General features: G+C 38.1%; 1 protein-coding gene across 1 annotated transcript in view; it reads left to right on the top strand.

Annotated features, from left to right (window-relative positions):
• fbxl2 (F-box and leucine-rich repeat protein 2) overlaps positions 1-12,154 on the top strand; it is a 131,159-nt gene that overhangs the window by 107,283 nt on the left and 11,722 nt on the right. The window contains exons 12-13 of the mRNA XM_059645817.1: positions 1,322-1,366; positions 6,656-6,712. Coding sequence (XP_059501800.1) covers positions 1,322-1,366; positions 6,656-6,712 — 102 coding nt within the window. The remainder of the gene's footprint in view (positions 1-1,321; positions 1,367-6,655; positions 6,713-12,154) is intronic.

Below are 12,154 nucleotides of genomic sequence, written 5' to 3'. Positions count from 1 at the left end.
TCAACCTGAGCTACAAATCTTCTCAAAACCCGCTAGTCTTGGATTATGTTGACTGCTTTGCCAATGCAGCAGAATATGTAGACTGTCTGTGGAAGGATGCTTTATTTATCATGGATTGGGCTGTGTTCACAGCTCTCTAATTTCTCGTGGTTCTGGGCAGACCATTTGCCATACCAAGCTGTGATGGAATCCGATAGGATGAGACCGCAAATGGAGTATTGTGTGCAGTTTTGGTCTCCAAATTTGAGGAAGGATATTAAGGGAGTGCAGCATAGGTTCACAAGGTAAATTCCCGGAATGGCGGGACTATCATATGTTGAAAGTTTGGAGTGACTGGGCTTGTATACACTTGCGTTTAGAAGGATGAGAGGGGATCTGATTGAGACGTGTAAGATTATTAAGGGATTGAACACTCTGGAGGCAGGAAGCATGTTTCTGCTGATGGGTGAGTCCAGAACCAGAGGACACAGTTTAAAAATAAAGGGTAGGCCATTTAGAACAGAGTTGAGGAAAAACTTCACCCAGAGAGTGGTGGATATATGGAATGCTCTGCCCCAGAAAGCCGTGGAGGCCAAGTCTCTGGATACTTTGAAGAAAGAGATGGATAGACCTCTTAAAGATAGTGGAATCAAGGCTTATGGGGATAAGGCAGGATCAGGATACTGATTATGGATGATCAGCTGTGATCATAATGAGTTGTGGTGCTGGCTCGAAGGGCCGAATGGCCTACTCCTGCACCTATTGTCTAATGTCTATTGTCTAGTGATGCTTACTATGGTGCATCTATAATCATTGCTAGGAATCATTAGGGACACGCCAGATTTCCTCAGTCTTCTGAGAAAGTAGAGGATTTGGTGTGCTTTCTTGACTGTAGAATCTTAAAGCCACAGTGAACCTTGCCAATGCTTCTAACCTCTTTATATTGTATGAAGAATGTTGCACCTCACCACTTTATCAAGGGTAACGAGGGGTAGCAGTAAATACTGGCTCAGTCCCTTCCTTTTGCAGAATAAAATAAAAGGACAAGGACAAGGACAAGGACCAGAACCATTCAAAGAGCTCAAAAGTGTGAACAATAGGCTATGTTTGATGTAACTTCTCCTTTGCAGCTCAATCACATAACAAATGTATCCTTTGGTCTTGATCTTGGCTCTGTTTTTCTGGTGTTACTACCAATATATGTTGCAATATGGTTTAGTTGAACAATATTAGTGAACATACTACACTTTTTTTTACATACATTAAGATCTGTATAGTTTAGGCAAATGCATCATTTGCATTGGATGTAGTATTAAAATTATATTTTTCAATTTTGATTTAGAATTGTCATGAACTTGAAAAGATGGATCTGGAAGAGTGTATTCTGGTAAGAATTTCTTTTCTGTTTGATGTTTCATGTGTATCTGGTTGCATTTGAGCTATCATTTACAGGAAATATCCTATGCAGCTGCACAAAACTAATCAGCAAATTTTGTTTTTGTTTGTGCAAGATGGTACTGAATGGCAGTAAGGATCACATTTTGTGCTTAAACATGTGCAACATGATTTTCTGAGATAACAAAGTGTGGAACTGGATGAACACAGCAGACCAAGCAGCATCTTAGGAGCACAAATGCTGACCTTTTGGGCCTAGACCCTGCCATGATTTTCTACTGCTTTAACCCAATTCCTCTACATATTGTCCATGTATATAGTGTTTTCACAATTTCCCACCAAGAGTCCATCCCGATTAGGGATTTTTGGAAGACGATGAGAGACCCTACGATTGTCCCTCACTGTTTCTCCTTGAAAGCTGTTTATACTGTGGGTGAGTAGCTTTATTTCTTTCCATAACATTGCTGTCCCGAGATAATTGTACTCTTTGCCAAAAACGTCGCTTTTGGAAATTCTTCGAAAGAAAGTTGGAAGGATGATGGAAGAGATAGAAGGAAAATAAAGTGTGGTTGTGACAGGTGTCGGTGATGCAGGCACCTAGAACCAAGCTGAATACAGAAGGTTTCGAAGGGAGGTGGAAAACAAATGAGAGAAGCAAAGATGGATTATGGAAGAAAAAACTGGCAGCTACCATGCAATGAATCTCAAAATCTTCTATAAGCACAACAATTGTAAAAAGATGACGGAAAAGCTAGTGAAGTGGGTGAATAAATGGAATTTCATTGTAGAGAACTACAGGGTATGATACATTTTGGTACAAAGAACATGGAGAGTTGGCCTGAAATAGAAGGTACTGTTATAGTGTGCAGGGACAGAGACTTAGGAGTGTGTGCGCGTACATTATGAAAAATGAGTTGTCCAGCTTGTCAATGTCTTTTGGAAATCTTGCACTGTCCTCAGTGCAGCTCTCCAAGTTTTGTATCGTTTATGCAAACTTCAAAATTGTCCCAGCATACCAGCATCTAAACCATTTTCGTTTGGATAAAGAAAGGGTTCCGATATCAAGGCAAGTGGAAAGAGCTATCTTAAAACGATATACACTATTCTAGCTGTCATCAGTAGGGGCAGCAAGTACAAGAGTTGGCACTTTATTCTGAACTTGCGTTGGACACTGGTTAGATGTAATTGGAATGTTGTGTACTGTTTTGGCCGTCATACTTTAGGAAGGGTGTGAATATATTAAAGCGGCTGCAGAAGGGGATGATGAAAGTTGATCCAGAGAAACTTCGTAATGAGGAGTGTTTGGAGATGTTAGTGTAGTTTTTCTCAGAGGAGAAGGCTGAGGACAGACTTCATGGAAGTTTTCAAAATCATAGGGTATTTTGCCACGGTAGGGAGGGAGAAACTATTTTCCCATCTCCTCCCAGTGAAATGACCCACTTCCAGAGGGCACAGATTTAAAGTGGTTCGGCAGTGGGGAATAAAGGGAAACATGAGGCGAGAGTGAACCTTTTTTTTAAACACATTGAGTGCTTCTGGTTTGGAATGCACTGTCTATGAAGCATGGTGAAAACTAGTTCACTTAAGGCATTGAGAGGGCTCTGTCTCTGTTTAAATATTATCCAATATGACGAGAAATTGAGAAAAGACTTGGTGCCTAGTATTTGTCAAAATACTTAGCCTGTATTTTTTCCTCATTCATAATAGCACAGCAGAGCTATGTCATCTTTGTGTGTATATGTTGAGGATAAAGGATGATGCACTTTAATCCTGCATAGTAACTTAGTTGATACGTGGTTTTCCTACCTATTATGAAGATACATTTTTGCAGTGGACGTGTACATTGGAAGACATGTACACGTTTGGTATGACTCGTGCACAGGGGCTTGATTTTCCAGCGCACTTGTCAAATCATAACAGAATTTCCAGAAAGCATTTAAAAGAATTTGTATGAGAAACAATAGCTAACAATGTGAATTGACAGCCCAATTTTAAAAACGTGTTTGGTAAGTAGGTGATGGAGAGGAGGCATAAATGGTACTTTGGTGGGAAATAGCAACTGAATTCTCAAAGTGTGTGTACTAGGTTATTGGCTTTTTTTAAGTTAATAGATGATAAGCTGGGAAGCACAATGAGTAGTGCATATTGGAAAAGGAAGTTACAAAAAGATATGAACAGAGAGTGGGCAAAAGTATGATCAATGGAAGCCAACCTAGAGTAATAAGAAGTCATCCACTTTTTAGATTGAAGACAAATCATGTTGTTCCAAATAGTTGGAAAGGAAGGGCAAGGGGATTCTGATGCCCGCGTCCACAAATCAGAAAGCCAACTATAGGAAGCAATCAAAAAGACTAATAATGTTGAGCTTCATCTTGAATGACCTGAAATACAAAGAGGAGAAAGTTATGCTTGAGTTGTCCAGGAATTTTGAAAAAATCTACCTGTAGAATCGCACATGGTTCTATACGGTAAAATATGCCTGAGCTATTACATATTGAGGCCGACTGTGCATTTTGTTCAAATTCATCAAAATGATACATGACTTGGTGTTAAATTGTGAGGATGTGTTTTGTATAAACATGAACTTCTATTCTCTTGAGTATACAAGAGGTGTGACCTAATTGCCTGGATGGGTGCAGTTCCAACAATACTTAAGGATGAAACCATCCAGGAAAAATCTCACTATTTGATTGGCACCACATCTGCAAACATCCACTCTCTACAACACTGATGTTCAGTAGCAGAGGTTTGTACCATCTTAAGATAGAAAGTAGAACATTACAGCACAGTACAGGCCCTTCGGCCCTCAATGTTGTGCCGACCTGTCATACCGATCTCAAGCCCACCTAACCTACACTATTCCATGTATGTCCATGTGCTTATCCAATGACGACTTAAATGTACCTAAAGTTGGTGGATCTACTACCGTTGCTGGCAAAGCGTTCCATACCCTTACTACTATCTGAGTAAATAAACCACCTCTGACATCTGCCCTGTATCTTTCACCCCTCAATTTAAAGCTATGCCCCCTCGTGCTCACTGTCACTATCCTAGGAAAAAGGCTCTCCCTATCCACCCTATCTAACCCTCTGATTATTTTATATGTTTCAATTAAGTCACCTCTCAACCTTCTTCTCTCTAATGAAAACAGCTTCGAGTCCCTCAGCTTTTCCTCGTAAGACCTTCCCTCCATACCAGGCAACATCCTAGTAAATCTCCTCTGCACCCTTTTGCAAAGCTTCCACATCCTTCTTATAATGCGGTGACCAGAACTGTACGCAATACTCCAAGTGCGGCCGCACCAGAGTTTTGTACAGCTGCAGCATAACCTCTTGGTTCCGGAACTCGATCCCTCTATTGATAAAAGCTAAAACACTGTATGCCTTCTTAACAGCCCTGTCAACCTGGGTGGCGACTTTCAAAGATCTGTGTACATGGACACCGAGATCTCTCTGCTCATCTACACGACCAAGAATCTTATCATTAGCCCTGTACTTTGCCTTCCGGTTACTCCTACCAATGTGCATCACCTCACACTTGTCTGCATTAAACTCTATTTGCCACCTCTCAGCCCAGTTCTGCAGCTTCTCTATGTCTCTCTGCAACCTACAGCATCCTTCGTCACTATCCACAACTCCATCGACCTTAGTGTCGTCTGCAAATTTACTAACCCATCCTTCTACGCCCTCATCCAGGTCATTTATAAAAATGACAAACAGCAGTGGACCCAACACTGACCCTTGCGGTACACCACTAGTAACTGGTCTCCAGGATGAACATTTCCCATCAACTACCACCCTCTGTCTTCTTTCAGCAAGCCAATTTCTGATCCAAACTGCTATATCTCCCACAATCCCATTCCTCCGCATTTTGTACAATAGCCTACTGTGGGGAACCTTATCGAACGCCTTGCTGAAATCCATATACACCACATCAACCGGTTTACTCTCATCTACCTGTTTGGTCACCTTCTCAAAAAACTAGATACACTTCAGAAATTCACCAAGACTCCTTAGACAACACCTTTCAAATGAGGACCACTGCCATCTAGAAGGATAAAGACAGTAGATAGTTGGAAACACCACCACCTGCAAGTTCCCCTTCAAGCCCACTCACCATCCTGACTTGAAATATATCACTGTTCCTTGTGTATTGCTGGATGAAAATCTTCATTGCATTGTGGATCTACCTGCAGCACATCGACTGTAGCAGTTCAAGAAGGCAGCTCACCATCATCTTTTAAAGGACAACTAGGGACAAAGTCAGCAATGCCAACATTCCACGAGTGAATTAAAAATAACTGGTGTTTTACAGGATGAAAGGGAGATGCAGAGAAACTCTATCTATCGAGGATCCCAAGGAGATGTGACCTTGATATTAGAGGCAGGCAGTTTGAAATCAGAAAACAGTAGAAATCAAGAATTATCCATGAAAAGGTTACACGCTAAGCCAATTTGAAGTGTTAAAAAACTGCGTTTTCAAGGTCATCACATGATTTGGAATTGGAGTACTGGTGATTCATGAATTAATGAACCGTGAGCAAGCCTTGAGGGCTGAATGACCGACTCCCATGTTCCAGAAACAGTTGAACTTTTCAGAACTCATCCGTACAATGCAAGAGTTCTTTCCCGAACACAATTCTGTGTATTTTTATAGCTCAAAGTAGTTTCTTGTTTGCACTTTTTAAAAAATAATTTTCGTAGGTGATCATACTTATTTCTTCAATTCATGAGTTGGATATTTTCAAACTGTATTAAAGAAAATTCTTCAAGTTAGACTGAAATCTCCTTTCTAAAATGTTTTGAGATTGTAGCCTGCCAGAAGATGCATCTTCCTAATTTTCATTCAACCCAGTTCTAGTGCCTCTAAATTTATAGAGGGTGGATCATATATAGAATGAGCTGCGAGAGGAAGTAGTAGATTCCGGAACGGTTACAATATCCAAAAGATACTTGGACAGGTATATGAATATGAAAGGTTTAGAGGGATATGGGCCAAATGCAGACAAATGGGACTAGTTTAGTTTGGTCAGCGTAAAGGAGTCAGACTGAAGGGTCCGTTTCCATCCTGCATGATTCTATAAATTTTCCAGTTGTATTAATAAAAAGAGAAATTGATGCTATTGATGAACCCCTCTGCTGAAAAATGAATATTCTATTGTTCCAATATGTTGTTGCATGGAGGAGCAATTAATACATGTAAATGGGTTGCCAGAAGACTGTTCTCTATTTTATTCTCATTTTGGTAGGTTTAATAACTATTCTCCTCTCTCTTCCAACAGATAACAGACAACACGTTGATTCAGTTGTCCATTCATTGTCCTAGGTTAGAAGCACTGGTGAGTGGTTAACTATTGCAATTGAATCATTTGTCTTCTGTGGTCTAGAAGGAATAAAATTTGTTATTATCTATTCAATTGTAATTTTTATTTTTCGGCCACCACCACTTAACATAAATTTATCCAGTCTTGAATTGGGTCTGGAATTGTTTTGTCTCGCACTTGGCTTTTAAAATAGACAAGCTGGAAATTGGCCTTTTTATTTCTGTTCAAGCATTATAAATATTTATGTGCAGCCCAAATATATAAACAATTTGTATGAATTGGTACTCATAAGACTAAATGTATTAAAATAGTTGACTAAGCTGTTGATTCCGTGCTAACAGAATTTGTTTTTGTGAGCACTTTACTGATTTCGAGAAATCATCTAATCAGATTAACTAGACCAGCTCTGGACTTGCAATTAAGATTAACTATAGAAAAATGTAAGATTCATACTTTATATGGAAAACACAGATGTACAATGGATTGTTACTGACTGTAACAGAAAAACAAAAGCTTTTGATGTAATGGGTAATTCGTTTGTGAAAATACTAACTTTCAATTAGTATTCAGTTACTGGAGTTCCTGATGAAGCCTCATGGTATTTGGCTGCTGACAAACCTTTTTCTTGAGAGAAAATTTATAAAAATGCTGAGCAAAAGAAAACCTAAATTAATTCTTCAGTTTATTAATCTTCCATCTGTTGAAGTGCAACAGTCAAGTTTCCATATGCAGGGCTGTAAGGGTAAGACAGGGGAGTAAGATGAGGTGAGTTGCTTTTGCAGAGAGCTGCTGCTGTGCAGTAATCATTCTCTGATTCAATACGTGTGCTTTATACAAATAAATTGAAAATAAAAAGAAAATTGGTTTCTAATTCAATTTTAGCTTTGAAGGTAAGACATATTAGTCACTCCTGATACTTGGCTAGAATACAGGCAATGCTGGGAACTAAATATATACCATAATATAAATTGTACCAGGGAAGGGGTAGAGGTGACAGAGTAGCCTTAATAATTTTATCCTCAATTACTTTAACGATAAAAGAGGATCTAACAAGCACAAGCAGTGGATGGCTGGGTAGAATTAGTAAAGGATTTAAGACTGTAGTGGGAGTCAGTACAATGTTAGATTGTGGAAATTAGAGTGTAGACAACCATTAGCAAAGATAGAATCCCTGATTAAAACTAACATTCATGTAAATTGAGATAAGTCGGTCAGCACATTTGAAAATAGTGAATTTGTGTTTGGGATAATTTTCTAAAACAAATATCGTAAAACCAAAAAGGGAGACAATCACGTTGAAATTTTTCAGCAATTCACTATATTTTGTTATCAACTGAAGTCTGATCCTTTATCTAATAATGATTAAAAATATGATTAATTTCAACCTAGTATTTGGATATGACTGTGAAGATTCGCAGTTTTGGTAAGGCTGACTTCAGTATGTTGAAACAGAAACTGTTCACAATGAAGTGAGCAAGTCAGTTTAATGGCTAATTCAACAAGAGGATCAATGGGAAGTGCTCCAACTTAATATGCAGAATTAGTCTAGAACCCTTAAGGATGAGAATTCTACTTGGATGACTGAATTGGTGTAAAGGTAATGGCATGTACTTGTGCCCTAGTCAGTTGTATTGTTCTGCATGGATCTTTGTTGAGGTCTCATTTATTCATAAAATTTATTATCACTTTGGATGAAGAGATAGAAAGCCATGTATCTGGATTTGCACATGATGCAAATATGATGATACAGAAGTAAGTATATATTACAAAAAGAAAAATTAATTTAACAGGAAAGACTATGGCAAATGGATTTCGAGTGGGCAAATGTGTAGTCATCTACTTAAGACCTAAAGATGACTGAAATAGAGGGTCCAGATGAAATGAAGGTTAGAGCATCCAGATTCATGGATTATTAAGATGTCATGACTTGGTACAGAAAATAATCAAATGCATCAAAATGCTGGTCTTTGTATCTAATGGAGAGAATGTGAGTGTTAAGACACACTTCAATTATACACAACTCCTATGAGACCATGTCTGGAATACTGTGAATAGCAGTCACCACTTGCTGGAGGATATATTGTCTTGGTTGATAGCTGGAGTTCGAGGGTTTAGCTACGTGGAGAAATTACATGTTAGGATCATTCCCTACATGTAGAAGTTTTAAGGGGTGTTTTCATCAAGATATTGAGTGTAATTGCATTATTTCTGGTTGGGAGTCTAAAATAGAGGTGCAATCTAAAAAGACAATTAGTGCCAGATTTTTCAGGAGTGAAATAGGGAGCATTTCTTACACAAAGGTAAAAGGGTGAAATGGTAGAAGTTTGAAATTCTTTATTTTCCACCAACAGCTGCCAGGCTTAGTTGGGAGTGCAGTCTCCTCTTCCGTCAGAAAGTTCTAGGTTCAAGCCCTACTTAGGGGTTTGAACACAAAAATCAAGACTTTATTGAGGGAATGCGGCACTGTTGGAGGTGCTGTCTTTTGTATGAAACACTAAACTAAGGCCCTAACTGCTCTGAGATTGAAATAAAATATCTAAGATATCCATTGCATCATTTTTTAACAGAATCTGGGGTGTTGTCCCCGTTGCCCTGATCAACATTACAAAAAGAAACAGATTTGGTGTTTGTAGGAGCTTACTATATACAAAATGCCTACATTCTTAAAAACTTCATAGGCTGTGAAATGCTTGAGATGTCCAGTGGTGAAGTTTTTCATATGAAGATGAGTTTTTGTCACTTTGCTTTCAGTTGATGGTAGATCAGTTGTTAAATTTTAAACATTAATTTTTGCCTGAAGTTATTAAGGAAAATGTGAAAGATGGTCATGTTATATTGGGTCATAGATGTCCTTGAATGTTGGAATAGACATTAAGGGCCTGATAGCAAAACACTCTTAACGACAACATATCTGGTGCAGGACAGAATAGAGAGGTAGTTTGCATTAGATATTCAGTAGTTTCACTTTTGAATTTGAAGATGGATAGATTTGTGGCAGATGGCCACAGGAGGAATGAGGACCTATTCAACTACAATACCAAGCCCTTGGTCACCCTACTTAGTATACTACTCTAAATCTAAAATTACCTCCTACCTGGTCCCTTTAACAATTACTAATCTACAGCCACAATTCATTTCGGACAAATGTTGACTTCAACCGGTAAATCAGTGTTTTGTGCAGTACTTCATCTGAGGAATTTCAGAAGTCTTGGTGTCACACTGTTTCCTTTGTCAAATTGGCCATCACCGTACCCGTTCTGAAGTCAGTTGCTGAGTTTAATTGAAACAACTTTATTTTTTCTGTGGCTAAGTGTTTCAACAAATTAAACTATTAAGTTCTAGTTCAAGTAATACCTAGCTTCCCTTTGGTAAGATTTCCATAGAAAGTAACTCGGATTGCTAAAAACCTGGAAGTGTTTTCAGGCAACATATACTTCATACATTAATTGCTTTCGGGTACACTGTAAATAGTTACATAGTAGAAATTAAAGGGGCAAATTTAAATAAAGTGGAGCCTATTGTGTAGCCCTTAAGTTATCAATTGTGATTAAACTCTGTAAAATAAAGCAAAAAAAAAGCAGGAAGAGCTTAATTTTGCTTTGTGTTTTCAGACCAAATTCCAAAATGTCTGAATGTTGAGACTCAATTTAATTATAGCTAATTGAAGTGTTTGGTTGAAGTGTTCACAATATAAAATTTGTCAGAAGCAATGTGATCAAGACATTTTTTTCAGTTTGTTCTACTTCAAAAATGTGATCAGAGAATGTTCTTCATTGAAGAAAATCATAATTTTAGGCTTTTGTTGTGACTTCAACCCCTCATTCTCTCAATTTATGTAGTTTATACAAAAAATGACATACTTTGTCAAAGTTTTTTGTCATGCATCTCAGGACAATTCACCAGATAAAACAACATTTTTATATTGTATGAGAAGTGATTCTTGATTGATTGATTGATTGGTAATTGGACTATAGTAGAGGCATTTTCATTGAAAATGCACCAGCTAGATGATGACTGGCTTTCAAACTTTATATAAATTTTAAACCAAGCAGGTTGACTCTTGTCGAGCCGTTGTCCTACAAAATGAACCACAGAACAGCTGTCAGCTGTTGTATTGTTGAGTTTCTGACTGCAAAGAACAGGTCACTGTGGATTAATACATGTATCATCCAGTATATGTGAATATAAATGTTGAGATTCTTGCACTTCCACATGCTGTAAGATTGGTCTAATTGGCAACCTTGTAAGTGGGCCCAACTCATTTGTTTACAATGCAAGCTAGATTTTTGAAGTAGGATGCATTGAACCCATTCTCTGGAATAGTAGCAAACTGGATCAGATCATTGCTCATAGTGTATAAGCAACTCATGAATAGGCCATGATTTTGAGGTAATATGGTATTTAAACTGTCAGTTGTTCCATTCTGCTGTCTCCATGTGCAGTTAAACACTGAAGTTCTAAAGTTTCTGTCATCAATTTCAGGCAAACATTGGACCTTTGTTACCTGAAGTGTAACTGTTTCTAACTTTATAATTAGCATTGCAGTCTTTGACAATGTTTGTTATTTATTGATTTTCAATTTTTCCATTATAATGACAAATCCATGCTTTAAAATATTTTTAAAACATGTATTTTTCAAGGAAAAAAATCAACAGATGCTACCATATTTTAGTTTCTAAATAATTTCCATGTGTATTTTAGGTCAGGTAGATTGGCTGGGCTAAATTGCCAGTTGTGTCCGGGAATATGCTGGCTAGGTGAGTTAGTCGTGAGAAATGTAGAGTTACAGACATAGGGTAGGGTAGAGTGCTGGGTCTGGGTGCATACTGCTTAGTGTGGACTTGATAAACCGAATGGCCTGCTTCCACATTGTAGGGATTCTGTGATTCTCTGTCTCTGCTATATTATTTCACTATGTCTTAAGCTTTAAATGCAAAGGGGGTTTGACTTCTTGGTTTGCCACAGGTGAGAATACATCAGTGTGATTGGCAATGATATCAATTGTATTGAACTGTATATTAATTGTGCATTCACCTTGAGTCCTGTATAAATGGACACCGGGCTAAGACTGTTTTCTTGTTAGGTGAGGAAGTGTGCATTTATGCACGCTCACCGATTATAATAGCTGACAGCTGTTCTGTGGTTCATTTTGTAGGGCAATGGCTTGAGAAGAGTCAACCTGCTTGGTTTAAAATTTATATAAAGTTTGAAAGCTATCAGTCATCATCTAGCTGGTGCATTTTCAATGAAAATGCCTCTACTATAGTCCAATTACCAATCAATCAGGAATCACTTCTCATTCAATATAAATGTTTTATCTTTGGGTGAGGAACTGTTCACCTCTAAATGAAATAAGTGAAAGATTATCTCTAATTCTATCCTTCAGCAATTTGCTTTCTGAAGTAGAACATTGTAACTGAAGGTGGTTGCCTGAGGTTAAAGTTCGAAGCTGAAAAA

Source organism: Stegostoma tigrinum, chromosome 5, assembly GCF_030684315.1.
Source record: "Stegostoma tigrinum isolate sSteTig4 chromosome 5, sSteTig4.hap1, whole genome shotgun sequence".
In the NCBI taxonomy this organism is placed as follows: Eukaryota; Metazoa; Chordata; class Chondrichthyes; order Orectolobiformes; family Stegostomatidae; genus Stegostoma; species Stegostoma tigrinum.
This window is presented reverse-complemented; position numbering and strand designations above follow the sequence as displayed.